At 48.6% G+C, this 22,804-nt stretch overlaps 1 protein-coding gene across 1 annotated transcript in view; it reads right to left on the reverse strand.

Annotated features, from left to right (window-relative positions):
* Nucleotides 1–22,214: 22,214 nt before the first annotated feature.
* LOC144509525 (X-ray repair cross-complementing protein 6-like) overlaps nucleotides 22,215–22,804 on the reverse strand; it is a 37,947-nt gene continuing 37,357 nt past the window's right edge. The window contains exons 12-13 of the mRNA XM_078238431.1: nucleotides 22,411–22,527; nucleotides 22,215–22,303 (exon numbers count right to left, since the gene is read on the reverse strand). Of these exons, the coding sequence (XP_078094557.1) occupies nucleotides 22,215–22,303; nucleotides 22,411–22,527 (206 nt within the window). The remainder of the gene's footprint in view (nucleotides 22,304–22,410; nucleotides 22,528–22,804) is intronic.

Consider the following 22,804-nt stretch of genomic DNA (forward strand, 5'->3'; position numbering starts at 1 on the left):
AGCCGAACAGGGTGAAGAGCTTGTTCAGGGTCCGAATCACTGTAGCCGTGGTCATGTCCGAGCAGGGGAAGGCAAAAGGGAAATGTGAGTATTCGTCAATGATATTCAGGAAATAAACATTGCGGTTAGAGGAGGGGAGGGGGCCTTTAAAATCAATGCTAAGGCGCTCGAACGCGCGAGTGGCCTTTACAAGGTGCGCCCTACCTGGCCGGTAGAACTGCGGTTTGCACTCAGCGCAGACCCTGCATTGCCTGGTAATCGTCCGGACTTCCTCAAGGGAGAAGGGCAGGTTACGGGACTTGACAAAATGGAAAAATCTGGTGACACCCGGGTGACAGAGGTCGTTATGGAGGGACTGTAGCTGGTCTAGTTGGGCGCTGGCACATGATCCACGGGACAGGGCATCTGGGGGCTCATTGAGCTTTCCGGGCCGGTACATGATGTCATATCTGTAGGTGGAGAGTTCAATCCTCCACTGCAAGATCTTGTCATTCTTAATCTTGCCCTTTTGCCTGGTGTTAAACAGGAAGGCAACTGACCGCTGGTCTGTAATTAAGGTGAATCGTTGGCCCGCGAGATAATGGCGCCAGTGCCGGACGGCTTCCACGATGGCCTGGGCCTCCTTCTCGACCGAGGAGTGTCGAATCTCAGGGCCTTGTAAGGTCCGGGAAAAGAAGGCCACCGGACGGCCCCTCTGGTTAAGGGTGGCAGCTAGGGCAAAGTCAGACGCATCACTTTCCACTTGGAATGGGATGGATTCGTCCACAGCGTGCATCGCGGCCTTCGCGATGTCCGCTTTGATGTCGTCGAAGGCCCGACGGGCCTCCTCCGCCAGGGGAAAAGAGGTTGATTTTAGGAGCGGACGGGCTTTATCTGCGTAACGGGGAACCCACTGGGCATAATAGGAGAAGAAGCCCAGGCATCTCCTCAGTGCTTTGAGGGTAGTAGGGAGGGGAAGCTGCATAAGGGGACGCATACGGGCTGGGTCGGGGCCAAGGACACCATTTTTGATCACGTACCCAAGTATGGCGAGGCGGCATGTCCGAAAAACACACTTCGCCTCATTATATGTGAGGTTCAGGAAAGTGGCCGTACGAAGGAATTTTTGTAGGTTGGCATCATGATCCTGCAGGTCATGGCCGCAGATGGTGACGTTATCCAGATATGGGAAAGTGGCCCGTAGCCCGTGCTGGTCTACCATTTGATCCATGGCCCGTTGGAAGACTGAGACCCCATTGGTGACACCAAAGGGGACTCGGAGGAACTGGTAGAGGCGGCCATCCGCCTCAAAGACAGTATATGGGCGATCCTCCGAGCGGATAGGGAGCTGGTGGTAAGCCAATTTCAAATCGATCGTCGGGAAAACCCTATAGTGCGCGATGCGGTTGACTATGTCCACGATACGGGGAAGAGGATACGCATCCAGTTGAGTATACCTATTTATGGTCTGGCTGTCGTCAATCACCATGCGGTGTTTCTCCCCCGATTTAACTACGACCACTTGCGCCCTCCAGGGGCTGGTGCTGGCCTGGATAATCCCTTCCCGGAGCAGCCGTTGTACCTCGGACCGAATGAAGGCCCGGTCATCCGCACTATAGCGCCTACTCTTGGTGGCTATAGGCCTACATCCGGGGTGAGGTTATCAAATAACGGGGGGGGGCGGTGATCTTGAGGATCGAGAGACTGCAGGTGGTGCGCGAGGGGCGCTGCCGTGACGGCGCCTGGCAGACGGAGAGCGGGGGATAAGGGCCATCATACTGCAGGGTGACGCTCCTATGATGGCTGAGGAAATCTAACCCCAGCAGTACAGCTGCGCAGAGTCGCGGCAGCACGAGGAGCCGAAAACGCTCGTAGACTGTGCCCTGTACCGTCAGCGTCACCAAACAGCACCCGAGGACCTCCACTGAGTGGGAATTCGAGGCCATGGAGATGGTCTGGCTCCAGGGTCACAAGGGAAGGGCATATTGACGCACTGTGCGAGGGTGTATAAAACTTTCTGTGCTCCCGCAGTCGAACAGGCAGATTGCTGCATGGTCATTTACCTTGATCTCCATTATGGACTTGGAGAGTTGATGAGGCTGCGACTGGTCCAGGCAAATCGATGCCACTGTTGAATTAAAGAAGAATCGATCTTCGTCGCCGTCTGATGACGTCACGGATGAAGCTTCCTGCTCAGCTCGCCTTGATGCCAGTCGCAAAGATGGCGACTCCCGCACTTCCGGTGACCGCATCAAAGATGGCGATTCCCGCACTTCCGGTGACCGCATCAAAGATGGCGATTCGCGTGCAGCCGCCGCCTGCATCAAAGATGGCTGCACCCTCGGAGCACACATGGCTCCACGAGGCTTCGGAAGCGGCTTTGCTCGGCAGACTTTAACGAAGTGGCCTAGCTTACCGCATCCGGAGCAAATCGCGTCCTTTGCCGGGCAGCAACGCCGAGGGTGCTTAGGTAGGCCACAAAAGTAACATTTGGGCCCCGCCGGAACAGCCGTCGCGGTGGAGCCGTCGGTGGAACGGGATGCAAGGTAAGACCTGAGATTATGGGAGGCCGCTTCTAACGTTTCAGCCATTGTGGCTGTTCTTCGGAGATCTAGGTCATCTTGTTCCAGCAGACGCTGCTGGATGTATGTAGACTCAATGCCCGCAACGTAGGCGTCGCGGATCAGGTCCTCCATGTTCTGAGCTGCTGTAACAGCCTTACAGTCATAAGCTCGAGCTAGGACCCGCAGGGCGCGCAGAAATTGGGCGTACGATTCTCCTGGCTGCTGCTTGCGGGTAGTTAGGAGGTGTCTGGCGTAAACCACGTTAGGGTTCTTTCGGAACTGCCCTTTTAGGAGTTCGATAGCGTCCGCGTAAGTAGCAGCGTCCCGGAAGATTCCATAGACAGCTTCGCTTACCCGGGCGCGGAGCACGTGGAGTTTAGCGGCGTCGGTGTCGATGGCCGTAGTGGTGTCGACGAATGCTTCGAAGCAGTCCAACCAATGATCAAATTTATCAGAGGTTCCAACCTCTTGAGGGTCTAATGCTAACTTGTCGGGTTTTAGAAACTGCTCCATACTGGTAGCTGTTGTGAATAAAATTGATGCGCTATCAATAAGGCGAAAGACTACCGATATGCCAATATAAGTGTAGGCTTTTATTCACAACAGAATCAGGAGCAGATCCCAACAAATAACCAACCTGGACTGAACAAGGGGGAGGAGACAGCCACCTTTATACTAGGTGCCGAGGGGAGGAACCAAACTGGAAGGGGATGTGTCCAGGTATAACAAACACACACAACGGTGGTCCATATAGGACAAAGGCACAACTGAGGTCCACCACAGGTACAGGTTCATAGCTCCTTGAAAGTGGAGTCACAGGTGGACAGAGTGGTGAAGAAGATATTCGGCATGCTTGGTTTCATTGGTCAGAACATTGAATACTGGAGTTGGGACGTCTTGTTGAAGTTGTACAAGACATTGGTAAGGTCACACTTGGAATACTGTGTACAGTTCTGGTCACCCTATTATAGAAAGGATATTATTAAACTAGACAAAAAAGATTTACGAGGATGCTACCAGGACTTGATAGTTTGAGTTATAAGGAAAGGTTGGAGAGACTGGGACGTTTTTCCTGGAGCATAAGTGGCTTAGGGGTGATCTTATGGAGGTTTATAAAATAATGAGGGACATAGATAAGGTAGATAGTCAACATCTTTCCCAACAGTAGGGGAGTCTAAAACTACAGGGCATAGGTTTAAGGTGAGAGGGGAGAGATGCAAAAGGGTCCAGAGGGGCATTTTTTCCACACAGAGGGCGATGAGTGTCTGGAACAAGCTGCCAGAGGTAGTAGTAGAGGCGGGTACAATTTTGTCTTTTAAAAAGCATTTAGACAGTTCCATGGATAAGATGGGTATAGAGGGATACGGGCCAAAAGCTGGCAATTGGGACTAGCTTAATGGTAAAAGCTGGGCGGTATGGACAAGTTGGGCCAAAGGGCCTGTTTCCATGCTGTAAACCTCTATGACTCTATCTATCCCCAGCGTTTTGCTTTTATTTTAGCCTTTTTAACATGTTTTTGCCAGATTTTAACAAGCCGGATGTTATGAGGGTCCGGGCACCTTTCCTCAACAATGCTCCTCTCCACTGAAGAGTGTACAGAGATGGGTTCATGAGATTGGGTATAACAGGTTATATGAGGCAATATACTTTCTAAATTATATAAAAGTTTATTAAAGAATCTAACGTGTAATTCACTTTTGATGATAAGTATAACATTGATGGATCTCGGAAGAATAAATTTAATTTTATTCCTATTGGAGAATCTCGTCCTATCAACGTTACAGACAATAGTTAAGATATCTATCAATATTTAAAGTAATATTCATCCTAAATCCCCAAGTAGAAAGCTATCGAGTCAGGCAAAGTGCCTCTATTCCAATTAAGGGAATAACTACCATCGCCACACTACAGTAGTTATGCCTTTACCTTTTGAGACATTGAAATGAATGTAATAAGTCCTACTGTGTGGTTCTGATATTCCTACTATAAAAGAACAGAACCAGCATATTGGCCACATGTGCTGGAAAACAGTCTTTGCTTTTGTCAACATCTTTCGGTTTAGTCAACATCCTTGAAGCAAACGATACCGTGCAGATAGTGTTCAATACACGCAGTTTCGAGGATTCAATTGACAAGTTATTTAGGGTCATCCATTAGGTTATCCATTGGCAGATGAAGTTTAGTCTGGACAAATGTGAGGTAATGCATTTTGGAAGGTCTAATACAGATGGGAAATATACAGTGAATGGCAGAACCTTAAGAGTATTGGTAGACAGAGGGATCTGGGTGTACAGGTACACAAGTCACTGAAAGTGGCAACGCAGGTGGATAAGGTAGTCAAGAAGGCCTACTGCATACTTGCCTTCATCGGCTGGGGTATTGAGTTTAAAAATTGGCAAGTCATGTTGCTGCTGTACAGAACCTTAGTTAGGCCACACTTGGAATATAGTGTTCAATTCTGGTCACCGCACTACCAGAAGGATGTAGAGGCTTTGGAGAAGGGACGGAAAAGATTTACCAGGATGTTGCCTGGTATGGAGGGCATTAGCTATGAGGAGAGGTTGGAGAAACTTGGTTTGTTCTCACTGGAACGATGGAGGTTGAGGGGGGTGACCTGATAGAAGTCTACAAGATTACGAGGGGCATGGGACAGAGTAAATAGTCAGAAGCTTTTTCCCAAGGTGGAAGAGTCAATTACGAGGGGGCATAGGTTTAAGGTGCGAGAGACAAGGTTTAAAGGAGATAGATGAGGCAAGTTTTTACACAGAGGGTGGTGGGTGCCTGGAACTCACTGCCAGGGGGAGGTAGTGGAAGCGGATACGGTAGTGACTTTTAAGGGGCGCCTTGACAAATACATGAATAGGATGGGAATAGAGGGATATGGTCCCCGGAAGGGGAGGGGGTTTTAGTTCAGTCGGGCAGCATGGTCGGTGCAGGCCTGGAGGGACGAAGGGCCTGTCCTTTTGCTGTAATTTTCTTTGTTCTTTGACTGCATAGACCACCTCCAAACTTCCCTTGCTTATCTGCGAATACTCGTTTTCTGCATCTGGCAGGGTTCTAGAAGCAAAGGCAAGGGGCCTCTCTGCCCTGTGGGATAAATCAGCTCCCACTCTGTATGGTGATGAGGCCTTGCATGGGATTGTTAGAGTCAAAGTATTGAAAAGAGTTAAAAAAATAATTTGCAAAGATGAGTCAGGAACATTTGACACGTTCAGCAATATTGATAATTGAAAGTGCGTTGTCACAAGATTTTACCTACGATGATGTAATTGATAATTATTTGAAGAAAGAGTGAAGAAAAGCTATCTAAATTGCCATGCCAACAAGGGATGAAGCAAGAAAATCTTAAAAATCAGTCCCGCTTCCATATTCTCCTGTTTAAATTCTGTTTTTCAAAGCGGGGAATATTGCTGCTCTGATACAGTGGCTGCAGCTGGTCACATGTTGATAGCTCTAACCATCATCACTCTCAAGACTTCCTCTTCAGAAAGTCTCTACAGGACAAGGAACGGAATCCTCCTGCAGACGGAGCCGCTGATATGGATTCACCAGACATTTCACTCACATGAATTTATGGCAATAACTTCTTTGATTTTGTAAGAGGAAGTGGGGAAGTTAACTTCTGAACCTGAATGATACTCTGGAATGTACGGAATGATGGCGTATTGGAGTATTTGCTCTGGATTGGCTCATGACCATCTGCACTGGCCTGTGCTGCAGTGATGTCATTGGTTGCAATTATACAGGGCCTCGGTGAGGCCACACCTAGAGGATTGTGCGCAGTTTTGGTCTCCTTTTCTGAGGAAGGATGTTCTTGCTCTCCAGGGAGTGCAGCAAAAGTTTACCAGGCTGATTCCGGGATAGCGGGACTGATGTGTGAGGAGAGATTGACTAGGTTAGGATTGTTTTCGCTGGAGTTCAGACGAATGAGGGGGGATCTCATAGAGACTTATAAAATTCTAACAGGACTCGACAGGGTAGATGCAGGGAGGATGTTCCCGATGGTGGGGGGAGTCCAGAACCAGGGGTCACAGTCTGAGGATTCTGGGTAGACCGTTTAGGACGGAGGTGAGGAGACATTTCCTCACCAAAAGAGTGGTGAGCCTGTGGAATTCATTACCACAGGAAGTAGTTGATCGCAAAACATTGAATGTATCCAAGAGGCGGCTGGATATAGCACTTGGGGTGAATGGGATCAAAGGTTATGGGGAGAAAGCAGCATTGGGCTATTGAGTTGGATGATCAGCCATGATCGTGATGAATGGCAGAGCAGGTTCGAAGGGCCGAATGACCTCCTGACCTATTTCTAGATCTATGTTGATTTATCCATCTCGTTGCTCATCAGCAAGTTCCACATCTGCTCGTCTCAAAACTCACATTGCATTCTTGACCATCTTTACCGTCATCCTGACAAGACGGAAGCTTGGATTTCAGAGTCATAGGCTGGAATTCTCCAGACCTTCACGCCGGCGGGATTCTCCGGTCCTGCTGACAGCGCACCCCCTGCCCGTGGGATTGCCGCCGGTCTGGGGTGACGTCGATGGGAATTCCCATTGACAGCGGCAGGACCACGGAATCCCGCTGCTCGCAAGCAACACGCCACCTCCTGCAGGCGGGAAGCATGCGGCTGGGAGGCCAAACAATCCTGCCCATAGAGCCAAACAGCACAGAAAAGGCCCTTCCGTCCATTGAGTCTGCACTGACAATTACTACCACTAAAGTTGCGCGAATCGCATTTTCCAGCATGTGTCCCATATCCTTGAATGTTCTGATATTTCAAGTGCTCATCCAAATATTTTTTAAAGGTTGTAAGGTTTCCGGTCTCCACTACCTTCCCAGGCAGCGCATCCCAGATTCCCATCACCCTCTGAGTGAGAAAAAGTTTTCGCAAATCCCCTCTGAATCTTCTGCACCTCACCCTAAAACTGTGCCCCCTTGTGACTGACCCCTCAACCAAGGGGAACATCTGCTCCCTATTCACCCTGTCCACACCCCTCATAATCGTAGACACCTCAATCATGTCCCCCCTCAGCCTTCTCTGCTCCAGAGAAAACAATCCAAGCCTATCCAGTCTCTCCTTATCGCTCAAACGCTCTGTCCCAGGCAGCATCCTGGTGAATCTCCTCTGTACCCCCTCGAGTGCTATCACATCCTTCCTATAGTGAGGTGACCAGAACTGCACACAGTGCTCCAGCTGTGGCCTCACCAACGCTCTGTACAGCTCCAACATCACCTCCTCGCTCTTATACTCTATACCACGATTGATAAAAGCAAAAGTACCATATTCAGCAATTATTCACACACACATGTTTTCACAAGTGAAAAAGCAGTGATCGATGTGTGTATTTATGTGGCTTCCTTTCAGTTCTGTGGGGCGAGGGAGGGTCGGGAGGGACACGAAGTTGTGCCCTGACTGTAAGTGCGGTGGAGACAGGTTCAACTGAGGCATTCGGGGGGGCATTGAACAAACAAAGAACAAAGAACAATACAGCACAGGAACAGGCCCTTCGGCCCTCCAAGCCCACGCCGCTCCCTGGTCCAAACTAGACCATTCTTTTGTATCCCTCCATTCCCACTCCATTCATGTGGCTACCTAGATAAGTCTTAAACATTCCCAGTGTGCCCGCCTCCACCACCTTGCCTGGCAGCGCATTCCAGGCCCCCACCACCCTCTGTGTAAAATATGTCCTTCTGATATCCATGTTAAACCTCCCCCCCCTCACCTTGAACCTATGACCCCTCGTGAACGTCACCACTGACCTGGGAAAAAGCTTCCCACCGTTCACCCTATCTATGCCTTTCATAATTTTATACACCTCTATTAGGTCTCCACTCATCCTCCGTCTTTCCAGTGAGAACAACCCCAGTTTACCCAATCTCTCCTCATAACTAAGCCCCTCCATACCAGGCAACATCCTGGTAAACCTCTTCTGCACTCTCTCTAAAGCCTCCACGTCTTTCTGGTAGTGTGGCGACTAGAACTGGATGCAGTATTCCAAATGCAGCCGAACCAACGTTCTATACATCAGACCCCAACTTTTATACTCTATGCCCCGTCCTATAAAGGCAAGCATGCCATATGCCTTCTTCACCACTTTCTCCACCTGTGACGTCACCCTCAAGGATCTGTGGACTTGCAAACCCAGGTCCCTCTGCGTATCTACACCCTTTATGGTTCTGCCATTTATCGTATAGCTCCCCCCTACATTAGCTCTACCAAAATGCATCACTTCGCCTTTATCTGGATTGAATTCCATCTGCCATTTTTTGCCCAAATTTCCAGCCTATCTATATCCATCTGTAGCCTCTGACAATGTTCCTCACTATCTGCAAGACCAGCCAATTTTGTGTCGTCCGCAAACTTGCTGATCACCCCAGTTACACCTTCTTCCAGATCGTTTATATAAATCACAAACAGCAGAGGTCCCAATACAGAGCCCTGCGGAACACCACTAGTCACAGGCCTCCAGCTGGAAAAAGACCCTTCCACTACCACCCTCTGTCTTCTGTGACCAAGCCAGTTCTCCACCCATCTAGCCACCTCCCCCTTTATCCCATGAAATCCAACCTTTTGCACAAACCTCCAACCTTTTGCACCAACCATGGATGATTATTTGAATAGAAACATTGTGTAAGGGTACGGGGAAAAGCCAGGGAAATGGCACAAAGTCATGAAGCAGACATGGTGGGCCAAATGGTCTCCTTCTGTGCTGTGATTGTGAACGTCACTCCGACTTCCCGCTCCCATCAATGGACTTTTGTCCAGAGTGGAAAATTCTGCTCAGATGTGGGCGTAACCGTACCCACACAGTGAATGGCCAATCAGGTGAGGTAGCTAGCTGCTGATCGGGGAGATATTTAGTACCACATGCGAGAGCCTTGAGGAGAGGAAGAGAGAAAAACGGGCTGGAGGGGAGGTGCTTCACTGCAACATATCACCATGGATGAAGCCTTCATGCTCCGCTTCAATGGAGCTGTTAACAGAGTCTTGGAGCAAAGTCAAACGACACTTTGAATCATCATTAATCAGCTGGAGGTCTCTCTATTCTCCTTTATGGTCTATTAATCACTGCAGAAAATTACACAAATGCACTTTGATCCTTCCTTCCCTTTCTGCTTCTGGATCTCAATGTTTTACAATCGCTTCATCAAAGGCCATGCTGTTTCAAAGAAACCTGGGCGTTCTCAGTGGCCCGTTCTCTCAGACTCCTGTTCCCAGTGTTCACCCTGCGGGCCTGTTCGATGAGGTTTGACCCCCATTAACCCCGACAGGAATGAAGATTGTGGGAGGGTAATCACCGCCTGCCCCCGCACTAACTCACCCGCAATACCACTCTTCCTTAAGGAGCAGGGCTACTTATCTCCTGGAGGACCCAATTCCCTTCCTATCCACCATCCTCAGGGAAACACGGGCTGGCGATGTGGGGGGTGGGGAGAGGCAATGGGGGGAGGGGACGGTGGGGGGAGGGGGGACAGGGCTGGACCCAGACAGATTTTCCTTCTCTCAGTCAGGAACAGTAGTCTTGTTAGAATCATAGAATCCTACAGTGCAGAAGGAGCCATTCAGCCCATCGAATCTGCACCGACCACAATCCTAACGACGCCCTATCCCCATAACCCCCATTTATTTACCCAGCTAATCCACCTGACACTAGGGGGAAATTTAGCATGGCCAATCCACCGAACCCGCACATCTTTGGACTGTGGGAGGAAACCGGAGCACCCGGAGGAAACCCACGCAGACACGGGGAGAACGTGCAAACTCCACACAGGCAGTGACCCAAGCCGGGAATCGAACCCGGGTCCCTGGCGCTGTGTAGCAGCAGTGTTAACCACTGTGTCACCGTGCCACCTGCTGCTGATGTTGGCTGACTCCTGCAGAGCTGAAGGATTGGGCCTGGATCCCCTGGACTGTGTCAGCCGTGTCTCAGAGACTAAAACAATCGTCACAGGGCTGTGGAGAGAGAATAGAGCCAATGATTCGAGTCAGGAGAGGGTCATCCAGACACGAAACATTGGCTCTATCCTCTCTCCACAGATGCTGTCAGACCTGTTGAGATCTTCCAGCATTTTCTGTTTTTGTTTCAGATTCCAGCATCCGCAGTATATTGCGTTTGCCACAGGGCTCTGGTGGTCTAATCCAAGAAGAGAGTCTTGGTGCTGCCTTTTGGATGAAACATTAAACCGAGGCCCCGTTCGCCCTCAGATAATCGCTAAAGATCCCTTTTCAAGGAGGAACAGTCGAGCTGTCCTCATGTCTGGTTAATAGTTATCCCTCAATAAACATCTCTAAAACAGATGAACAAGTCACTGATGGTGGGAGCTTGCTGTGTACAAATTGGCTGCTGTGATTCCTACTTCACAACTCTTCGAAAGAGAATTGGATAATTATCTGAAGAGAAATAATTTTGCAGGACTACAGGGTCAAGGGGGAGGGGAAGGGGAGTAGAGAGTTTGCTCTTGCATATTTGACACCTCGACAATGATTGAGAGCTTCAAGTTTTTAGGTGTCCAGATCACCAACAACCTGTCCTGGTCCCTTCACACCGACGCTATAGTTAAGAAAGCCCACCAACGCCTCTACTTTCTCAGAAGACTAGGGAAATTTGGCATGTCCACTATTCATCAACTTCTATAGATGCACCATAGAAAGCACTCTTTCTGGTTGTATCACAGCTTGGTATGGCTCCTACTCTGTCCAAGACCGCAAGAAACTACAAATGGTCGTGAATGAAGCCCAGTCCATCACTCAAACCAACCTCTCATCCACTGACTCTGTCTACACTTCTGGCTGCCTCGGAAATGCAGCCAGCATAATCAAGGACCCCACACACCCAGGACATTCTCTCTTCCACCTTCTTCCATCGGGAAAAAGATACAAACCAACTCAAGAACAGCTTCTTCCCTGCTGCCATCAGACTTTTGAATGGACCTACCTTATATTAAGTTAATCTTTCTCTACACCCCAGCTATGACTGTAACACTACATTCTGCACTCTCTCCTTTCCTTCTCTATGTACGGTATGCTTTGTCTGTATAGCACGAAGTGTAGACTGAGTCAGCAGGAAGTGTAGACAGAGTCAGCAGGAAGTGTAGACAGAGTCAATGGATGGGAGGCTGGTTTGCGTGATGGACTGGGCTACGTTCATGACCTTTTGGAGTTTCTTGTGGTCTTGGGCAGAGCAGGAGCCATACCAAGTTGTGATACAACCAGAAAGAATGCTTTCTATGGTGTATCTGTAAAAGTTGGTGAGAGTCGTAATCAAGCGGCACTTACTCAGCAGGAACCTGCTCAGTGACGCCCAGTTTGGGTTCCACTCAGTTCCTGACCTTATTACAGCCTTGGTTCAAACATGGACAAAAGAGCTGAATTCCAGAGGGTGAGGTGAGAGTTATTGCCCTTGGCATCAAGGGTGCACTTGACTGAGTGTGGCATCAAGGAGCCCCCGCAAAACTGGAATCAATGGGAATCAGGAGGGAATTCTACGTTGGTTAGAGTCATAGCTGGCACAAAGGAAAATGGTGGTGGTGATTGAAGAGCAATCATTTCAATCCAGGGACATCTCTGCAGGAGTCCCTCAAGGTAGTGTCCTCGGCCCAACAATCTTCAGCTGCTTCATCAATGACCTTCCCTCCATCATAAGGTCAGAAGTGGGGATGTTCGCCGATGATTGCACAATGTTCAGCACCATTCACAACTCCTCAGATACTGAAGCAGTCCATGTTCAAATGCAGCAAGATCTGGACAATATCCAGGCTTGGACTGACAAGTGGCAAGTAATATTCATAGAATCATAGAATCCCTACAGTGCAGAAGGAGGCATTTCGGCCCATCGAATCTGCACCGACTCTTACCCATGCCCTATCCCCTCAATCCTATCCTGGTAATCACACGTATTTTACCCCGTTAATCCCCCTAACCTATCTTTGGATGCTAAGAAGCAATTTAGCAAGACCAGTCCACCTAACTGGCATATCGTTGGACTGTGGGTTGAAACCGGAGCACCCAGAGGAAACCCACGCAGACACAGGGAGAACGTGCAAACTCCACACAGACAATGACCTAAGGCCAGAATTGAACCCGGGTCCCTGGCGCTTTGAGGCAGCAGTGCTAACCACTGTGCCACCGCGTTGCCCAAGAGCCAGACAATGACCATCTCCAACAAGAGAGGATCTAACCATCGCCACTTGACAGGTCCAAGACTAAGCCAGTTTCTGATCCATCTCACCAAGTTTCCCTGAATTCCATGTGCTTCAACCTTCTCAATCAGTCTCTCATGTGGGACCTTGTCAAAGGCTTTGCTAAAATCCATATAAACTACATCAACTGCACTTCCCTCATCCACACACTCGATCACATTTTTAAATAATTCTATCAAAGGTGGGAGGCTCTTTGCCAGAAACTGGCTGAAGGAGAGAGTGGTAAACAGGACAGGCCACCACTGATGTTGTTGAGGTTGGATTCAGATGAAGAGCTTCAAAATTTATTCTATGGAGGCAACGTGTTCCAGTCACTCAGGGGATGAAATTCTCCCAACAGCCTCCACCACCCCCCCCCCCCCCCCCCCCCGCCCCCCCCGCCACAGGAATCGTAGCGGGCGGGACATGGACCATGCAAAGATCTATTGACCTCGGGCAGGGTTTTCCAGCCTTGGGGAGAGCACGGCCAGAAAATCCCACTCAGGGAGTGCAAGTCACTGCACTTTTACATACATTTTGTCAGCGAGATCTATGGTAGAAGCTGCAAAGTTCTAACATGAGGGAAAGGTGGGCTGTCTAATGAGGTTAGGCTGGTATCTGCCGGAGTTTAAAAGAATAAAAGGTGACTTGATCAGAACATTTATGATCCTGAGGGGTATTGACAGGGTGGATGTGGAGAGGATGTTTCCTCTTCTGGGAGAATCTAGAATGAGGGGTCACTGTTTAAAAATAAGGGGTCGCTCATTTAAGACAGAGATGAAGTGAATTATTCTCTTCTCAGGGAGTGCTCTCTTCTTCAAAAGGCAGTGGAAGCAGAGTCTTTCAATGTTTTTAAGGCAGAGCTGGATAGATTCTTGATTAATAAGGGGGTGAAAGGTTATCGGGGGTCGGCAGGAATGTGAGTTTGAGGTTAAAATCAGATCCGTCAGGGTCTTATTGAATGGTGGAGCAGGCTCGTGGCATCTTTTGTTATGATCCCAATTGGTGTTACTACTGAACAGGGAGATCCCAGAATGGAAGCCCAGCTCAATAGACCCTAACTCTTACTTTTGTTTTAGAATATGTAGTAATAACGAATCTCAGGACAACTTTGAAAATTTGATAATAATGCAATATTTCTTCACTCCCCTCTTATTTTCACAAATGTACTCAGATTTCAAGAATAGCACAGGTCACACAACATAACTCATACTACAATGCTCTCAATAACCACACAGTCCCTGTAACTCAAGAGGCTAACTGTGGTCAGACAACACCCCTCTCTGAATCCCAGTGGCAGATGCCACTCAATCGATCTTCCATCTATTTCGCCTCAAATTCCCCCTCCTCAGATGATTGTCACATGAATGATTCTGAATTCCACTCTCAAAACAAATGCTTTAAAATCTTCTTTCAACCAATTATTTCCATCAGGTGTTTTCATCAAGGATCCACCTCCAGGTTTTCCAATTATCCTTTCAAACAAGGCTTTCTCTCAGCTGTTTTAGCAAGGACCCACATCCAGGTTTTCCAACTCTCCTTTCAGTATTCCTTTGTTTTTAATTGCAACATGCATCCAAACCTCTACACAAAAACTCCCGGGTACTGAGTCCCCAACAGAATACTATTGTTTCAAAAGGCTGGAAGTAAGGCTACCAAGCTTATGATTGCTTCAGATGTCTGGCTTTTCCCTCACTGACTTCACACAGGTCTGCACTTCCAGCTTTTCAGGGGCCAGTATCTTGTTCCAATGGCATTCCTCTTTCATCCTTTCACTTCAGTCTTCCGGGAAACTTGGGAGTTTCCAGAATTAACCGCCCTTGAGCTTCTTGGGAGCTTGCTTTCATGCCTATTACTCCAATGTACAGCTTTCCAGTTTCTAGCAGAGCTGGGAGTTGTCCCCTCTCTAGCATCCTATCTCCAACTACCTGGATTCAGTGAATCATTAAGACGCAAAAGGTTTTCTCCCGAAAAGTGCCCCTTTAGCTGCTAAGCAACATCTCATTCTTTCCACCAGCTTGTGTTTACTTTCCTCATCGTAAACTCACTCAGCACAACGCAGAAAACAGTTTCCCCCACATATACAAACAGCTTTGTTTAACATGAATCTAACCTGGGTTGTGCCCTTTCCGGGACAAACACTAAATTAATCCGACCTAAATCTGTACCATGTTTCTAATATTTAACAAAAAATGTATAGATCACTTAAACTACCTCTGTTTCCTGACACTTCTCCTGTTTCTAATTGCTACGTGCCAAAAAAATGCCTAACCAGGTATCTCTCCCACTCTTACCGCCTGCCGCTGGCATGTTTGGAAGGATTTGCAGGTTGATGGTTAACCTGTTTGACCACGTTTAGAATGTGTCGTCCTTGGCCGTCAAGTCCTGGATTGGGATTACGAACCTGGACCTTCTGGCTCAGGGGCAGGGACACTAACCCACCGCGCCACAAGTAAACAGGGTTCGTTTAATATCTTCTCCACCCAAAATCAAAAGCATATTGGAATTCGAGTGAGACTCACCAAGGACTTCCTGGGGGAGAGTGAGTTTGGGGTGGGGGGGAGGGGGGGGTGTGATCAGAGTTTGAACAGTGTGGGTTTAGAGTGGGATAAGGCATCCTGAGCTGGAAAACGAGTTTCATTTTATTTGTGGCAATGTTAGGCCATTAATCATTCATCTGATCTCAGACATTTCAGTCCAGTAAAGAACAAGAGGTGGCAATGATAACCTTTTGAAAGAAAGCAAAGTTAAAATAAGGAGCCTCTCTGAACTAATACATCCGACCAAAATTATTCATCTATTCTTTTCTAAAACAAAGTCCTGGAACAAAGTTTGCTGATGAAATCAGCAGCAGTTTGAGAAGCTGGGAGGAATGACTGTACAACTCCGTCAGAGATTGTGAAGTAACAATCCTGTCACAAGAAATGTGATGTTTCATTAATTTGACTTCATTATGAGGACAGGCACAGTTAGATCTGCCGTGTTCATTATGCACTGGGTTTATTATTCACATACAGTCTCCCACTCTCTGCCCAAAGCAATAATCCCACCAACGTGAGTGCTTATAGGTAATCCAACCATGAAAGGCATTACAACTGAGTGTTCGAGACAACGGCCACAGCTTCAAGGCACAACTAAATGCCTCCTTCTCAGCACAAAGTACTCTTCCGCGCAGGAAGTGAGGGATTTGCTGTGGTTTCGACAAGAAGCTGTCAGCTCAGAGTCTCTCCAGCAGCACTGTCTTACTCTCTCTCAAAGCTGTCCCTGTCCCCAGTTTCGTTTCATCCTCCGCATCATTCGGTGTCTTAACAAAAAACTTTTCCTGTTTCTTGCCGATGTTAAGGAACACAGGCTTCAACAACTCATCAACACCACTGCCCATCCTCGGCTCTCCGCCAGTCCCAAATCCCTCAAACTCCATCTCTTCTAGCGCCAGCCCTTGCCGTGTGTTCACCATATCCTCCGACCCTCCCCTCTGAGGCTGAGCGTGCTGTTCTCAGCAAAGCACTCAGCTTTGTACCCTTACGTCCCCACCTCAATGAATTCCGGGCTCAACATGATGTGAACTCTTCTTCTGCCGCCTTCGACTCCGTGCCCACTTCTTTGGGCAAGAGTCCTCCCCCTGTTCCACAGATCCTTTCATGTGCCTCCAACATTCTGCCTCCAATTGGACACCCCCACCGAGACAATTACCTGCCCTCAATCTTTTCACTGGGAACAGTCAACAGGACATTGGTCATCTTAATTTTTCTGCCTCCCCCTCACCCATTCCAACCTCTCTCCTTCTGAACTTTCCGCTCTTCACTCCCTCAGGTCCAACCCCGACTTTGTCATCAAACCTGTCGACAAAGGGGCGCTGTTGCCGTCTGGTGTACTGACCGCTTCCTCGCAGAGGCTGTGTGCCAGCTCTCAGGTACTCTCAGATGTCACAAGTAGGCTTACATTAACACTGCAATGAAGTTAGTGTGAAAATCCCCTGGTCGCCACACTCCGGCGCCTGTTCGGGTACACTGAGGGAGAATTTAGCACGGGCAATGCACCTAACCAGCACGTTTTTTGGACTGTGGGAGGAAACTGGAACACCCGGAGGAAACCCACGCAGACACGGGGAGAACATGCAAACTCCACACAGACAGTGACCCAAGCTGGGAATCGAATCGAGGTCCCTGGCGCGGTGAGGCAATAGTGCTAACCACTGTGCCACCATGCCGCCTGTGGTGAACCATAGATGGTTACCACTATGGGTACTGAACCATAGATGGTTAGTACTATGGGTACTTGTACATATGTTACTGTTGTCACTGTTGGGGTTAGGGTTGGGGTGTTCTACCTGTTGGTATTGTTCTGTGGTACACTCCGGTTGGCTCCGCCTACCTGTAGGAGTATAAAGGTCACTGCACTGCCTGGTGACCCTTTAGTCTGGGATTGTATTGTTATATAGTATGCTCCATTCTTGTTACTAATAAAAGCCTTTATTTCCCGGGTACGATCCAGCCTCCCGAGTGATTTAATCGCACATCACCGCCCTAATCAGGACCACATCAACCATTCAACCCCTCCAATTCTCCAAGTTGCTGCACTTTCCCACGCGTGTTGTAGTCTGGAGCTATGGTCAGTGATGGTCGAGGCTCCAACATTCTTTCCATCACATGTCTGACCAGGAATCTTTCCCACTCTCACCGCCTGACATTGGCTTGTGTTTGGAAGGATTTTACAGGCTGATTCTCAACCTGTTTGGCCGCGTTATGAACTTCCTTGGGCATCAAGTCCTGGGGTGGGACTCGAACCCAGAGCTCCTGGCTCAGAGGCAGGGACAATAACCCACTGCGTCACAAGATCGCCAAATCACAGTGATCAATCTCTTATCAATTTGTCTCCAACAGCCTCAGACATGAGGTGAGGAAAACCCCCAGCGAGGGTAATCCTTGGGAACCAGAGATCGAAAAAACACCTGTTTCTTCCATACACTACACACACCAGACATCAAATCCAAAATTATTCATAGAGTATTCAAAAATATTATTTTCTGAAATCAATCCAATTTGATTTGAATTAATTAATGCTCACCGCTCTCACCACCTCAAGAAGGTGGGGCGCTGCTCTATAAATCAACCAATCATCTCCTTGGAATATTGAGCTAAATTTGTGTCAAACTCCCTGGGCCAGGTTGGAAGGCAAGGTGCTGTTAAAATGGGGAGGGTAGTCAGGGGCTGGAGAATGGGGTGCTCGATTCTTTCTGACCATTTTACCAGCGGCAGAGAATGGAGTAGAAAGACCTCCTCCATCCAGAGGCTAATTAAACCACATACAGAGCCAATCAATCGTCTCTTCCCACATCTCACTGTGGGGGGCGGTGGGGGTCTGCCACCCTGTGGGGAGACCACTCAGTACCAATAGGCTCAGGCAGGTATGTAATCTCCTACCGAAAGAGGAAACGCTGGAAAATCTCAGCAGGTCCGGCAGCATCTGTAAGGAGAGAAAAGAGCTGATGTTTCGAGTCCAGACGACCCTTCGTCATGTGTGGTCTCCTATTTTGTCACTCTTTACTCAATGGGAGGGGGGCTCCCGGGAGCATTATCCAATTCCGTGACTAAAGATACAGCCTGCTGACACCATTCCCCCACCCCAGCCCAAGCATTGGAGCCTCTGTGACTGCCCCTGCCACCAATAGATTCCTCTCATCCACCTTCTGTGCCATCCTCTTCTTCCAGGTGCAGTCCCAGCAGTGGCCAGCACAGCCGATGAAGAAATCATAGAATCCCTACAGTGCAGAAGGAGGCCATTCGGCCCATCGTGTCTGCACCGACCACAATCCCACCGAGGCCCTATCTCCGTAACCCTACATATTTACCTTGCTAATCCCCCTTTAGCAAGGTAATTTAGCATGGCCAAGCGACCTAACCCGCACATCTTTGGAGTGTGGGAGAAAATTGGAGCATCTGGAGGAAACCCACGCAGACAAGGGGAGAATGTGCAGACTCCACACAGACAGTGACCCAAGCCGGGAATCGAACCCAAGTCTCTGTGAGGCAGAAGTGCTAACCACTGTGTCACCGTGGCGCCCATACGAGAGTGTCTTGAATGATGATTTAGGCAAAATAAAAGGCCTGCAAGTGAAGGTCTACGTGGACCCAGAGGTGGACCCAGGGTCTGACTCGTACCATGTGCTTTACAAGAGAATGTAGATACTGAATTGCAGTGATTGGAAGGACTGAGCATTATCCAGCCAGTTCAGTTCACGGAATGAGCAACACCTACAGTCTCCGTATTGAAACCGGAGAAGACTTTCCACACTTATGGTGATTACAAGTTAACAGCTCATTGTGCTGCCAAGTTGGATAAATATCCAATCCCAAAGATTGAAGACCTGTATGCAAAGCTGGCTGGAGGTCAGTCTTATACAAAGCTGGATATGAGTCATGGATATCAGCAACTCGAATTAGATGATGCTTCCCGAGGTTATGTCACGGTAAACACACACGTGTTCCAGTACACACGCCTGCCTTTTGGTGTGCCTTCAGCATGTGCGATTTTCCACAGGACAATGGAGAGTCTGCTGCAGGGGCTGTCACGAGTTGTGTGGACCTTGATGATGTTCTCATAACTGGATCGACAGAAGCCGAGCATTTAGCAAACTTAGAGGAGGCGCTAGAGAGATTTCAAGAGGCTGGAATCCACCTCAAGAAGGAGAAATGTACTTTTCAAGTCACTGAGGTCGCCTATCTGGGGTATTGTGTAGATGTCCAAGGATTACACCTCATGGAAGACAAGGTCAGAGCCATAAAGGAGGCACCTGCCCCCAGAAACACATCCGAGCTCGAGTCACTCTTAGGAATGGTGAATTACTGTGGGCATTTTTACTGAATTTGTTGACATTATTTTGCCCCCTTGTATATTCCGCTGAAGAAACACCAGCGTTGGTTTTGGAAGATTCCCCAGGAAGAAGCTTTCAACAGAGTAAAGCAATTGCTGCATTCTTCAATCCGACTAGAGAGGGGGCTATACTGGACCTAGTTCTGGGAAATGAGCCCGGTCAGGTCGTCAAAGTTTCGGTAGGGGAACATGTGGCAAATAGTGACCACAACTCTGTTAGCTTTAGGATAGTAATGGACAAGGATGAGTGCTGTCCTACGGGCAGGGAGCTAAATTGGGGGAAGGCTAACTATAACCGGATTAGGCAGGAATTGGTGGATGTTGATTGGGAGAGGATGTTCGAGGGTAAGTCCGCGTCTGGCATGTGGGAGTCTTTTAAGGAATTATTGATAAGGCTGCAGGATAGGCATGTGCCTGTAAAAAGGAAAGATAGGAAAGGTAGGATTCGAGAGCCGCGGATAACCAGGGAAATTGAGGATCTGATTAAAATGAAAAGGGAGGCGTACGTTAAGTCCAGGCAACTGGAAACAGATGGAGCTCTGGAGGAATACAGAGAGAGTAGGAAAGAACTCAAACGGGGAGTTAGAAGGGCAAAAAGAGGTCACGAGATGTTCTTGGCAGGCAGGATTAAGGAGAATCCTAAGGCATTCTATTCATACGTTAGGAACAAAAGAGTTGTCAGGGAGAAAATCGGACCTCTCAGGGACAAAGGAGGGGAATTATGCTTAGAACCCAAGGGAATAGGGGAGATCCTAAATGAATACTTTGCATCAGTATTCACGAAGGAGAGGGGCGTGTTAACCGGGAGTGTCTCGGAGGGAGGTGTTGACCCGTTAGAGAAAATCTCCATTACAAGAGAGGAAGTGTTAGGTTTTTTAGGGAACATTAAAACTGACAAAGCCCCAGGGCCTGATGGCATCTATCCTCGACTGCTCAGGGAGACGAGAGATGAAATTGCTGGGCCTCTGATGGAAATCTTTGTCGCTTCTTTGGACACGGGTGAGGTCCCTGAGGATTGGAGGATAGCGAATGGGGTCCCGTTGTTTAAGAAGGGTCGCAGGGATAACCCAGGAAATTATAGGCCGGTGAGCTTGACGTCCGTGGTAGGGAAGTTGTTGGAGAGGATTCTTAGAGACAGGATGTATGTGCATTTAGAACGGAACAATCTCATTAGTGACAGACAGCATGGTTTTGTAAGAGGGAGGTCGTGCCTTACAAATTTGGTGGAGTGTTTTGAGGAAGTGACAAAAACGGTTGATGAAGGAAGGGCCGTGGATGTCATCTATATGGATTTCAGTAAGGCATTTGACAAAGTCCCACATGGCAGGTTGGTTCAGAAGGTTAAGGCTCATGGGATACAAGGAGAAGTGGCTAGATGGGTGGAGAATTGGCTTGGCCATAGGAGACAGAGGGTAGTGGTCGAAGGGTCTTTTTCCGGCTGGAGGTCTGTGACCAGTGGTGTTCCGCAGGGCTCTGTACTGGGACCTCTGCTATTTGTGATATATATAAATGATTTGGAAGAAGGTGTAACTGGTGTAATCAGCAAGTTTGCGGATGACACGAAGATGGCTGGACTTGCAGATAGCGAAGAGCATTGTCGGGCAATACAGCAGGATATAGATAAGCTGGAAAATTGGGCGGAGAGGTGGCAGATGGAGTTTAAATGCGAAGTGATGCATTTTGGAAGAAATAATGTAGGGAGGAGTTATACAATAAATGGCAGAGTCATCAGGAGTATAGAAACACAAAGGGACCTAGGTGTGCAAGTCCACAAATCCTTGAAGGTGGCAACACAGGTGGAGAAGGTGGTGAAGAAGGCATATGGTATGCTTGCCTTTATAGGATGGGGTATAGAGTATAAAAGCTGGAATCTGATGATGCAGCTGTATAGAACGCTGGTTAGGCCACATTTGGAGTACTGCGTCCAGTTTTGGTCGCCGCACTACCAGAAGGACGTGGAGGTGTTAGAGAGAGTGCAGAGAAGGTTTACCAGGATGTTGCCTGGTATGGAGGGTCTTAGCTATGAGGAGAGATTGAGTAAACTGGGGTTGTTCTCCCTGGAAAGACGGAGAATGAGGGGAGATTTAATAGAGGTGTACAAGATTATGAAGGGGATAGATAGGGTGAACGGTGGGAAGCTTTTTCCCAGATCAGAAGTGACGTTCACGAGGGGTCACGGGCTCAAGGTGAGAGGGGCGAAGTATAACTCAGATATTAGAGGGATGTTTTTTACACAGAGGGTGGTGGGGGCCTGGAATGCGCTGCCAAGTAGGGTGGTGGAGGCAGGCACGCTGACATCGTTTAAGACTTACCTGGATAGTCACATGAGCAGCCTGGGAATGGAGGGATACAAACGATTGGTCTAGTTGGACCAAGGAGCGGCACAGGCTTGGAGGGCCGAAGGGCCTGTTTCCTGTGCTGTACTGTTCTTTGTTCTTTGATAAACTGCGGTGTTGAGTTAATAGTGCTTGCTTTGTTTAACTCTAAAATACAATAAAGTTTGTTTTTATTTGAAAAAGTTGAAATCTAGTGACGTAGTTCTGTCAGGTAATTATGGTCAGTTAATTCTCTATAAATGTTCCTAACAGGGTTGTAATAAATTACAGCGGCCACTACACTTCACTGACTGTAGTGTTTTACAATGTCCTGAGGAAAGGCGCTGAAGAAATGCAATTCTTTGTTTCTTTTGGCGACCAGCTGGTTCAGTTCTGAGAGAATTGAGCAGAGATTTCCGTGTCCGTGTGGCTCACTTGTATCCCACGCGGAGCATTTACTGACACAACATTTAATTTGCTCCCCTTGCCGCAGTACTCACTGAGCTTCCTCTTCTGTTGGCTCTTTGCACCTGGGTTATAGCCCGGGGGATAAACCAGCTCCAGGAACTCCTCTGCCAGCTGTCCGATTCTCCTGTCCATAACATCATTCTTTGGCACTGTGTGGGGAAAAGACGATTTCCCCTATTACGCTCCTCTATCAAAGTCATTTATTCGCACCTCTCCAGCTTCCTCTCTCCCCCCGCCCCGGCTTCTCCCCCCACGCTCCCTCCAGCCCCCGCGTCCCCACCCCCACCCGCCACGGCTCTCCCTCTCCAACCCCCCTTCTCCACCTCTCTACCTTTCCTCCTCCCCCCCCAGCACCCCATCTCCCCTCTGGCTCCCCCTCTCTCCCCCAGCTCCCCCTCTGCCCCCCAGCTCCCCCTCTCTGCCCCC

Source organism: Mustelus asterias, chromosome 21 (genome assembly GCF_964213995.1).
Source record: "Mustelus asterias chromosome 21, sMusAst1.hap1.1, whole genome shotgun sequence".
NCBI classification, from domain to species: domain Eukaryota; kingdom Metazoa; phylum Chordata; class Chondrichthyes; order Carcharhiniformes; family Triakidae; genus Mustelus; species Mustelus asterias.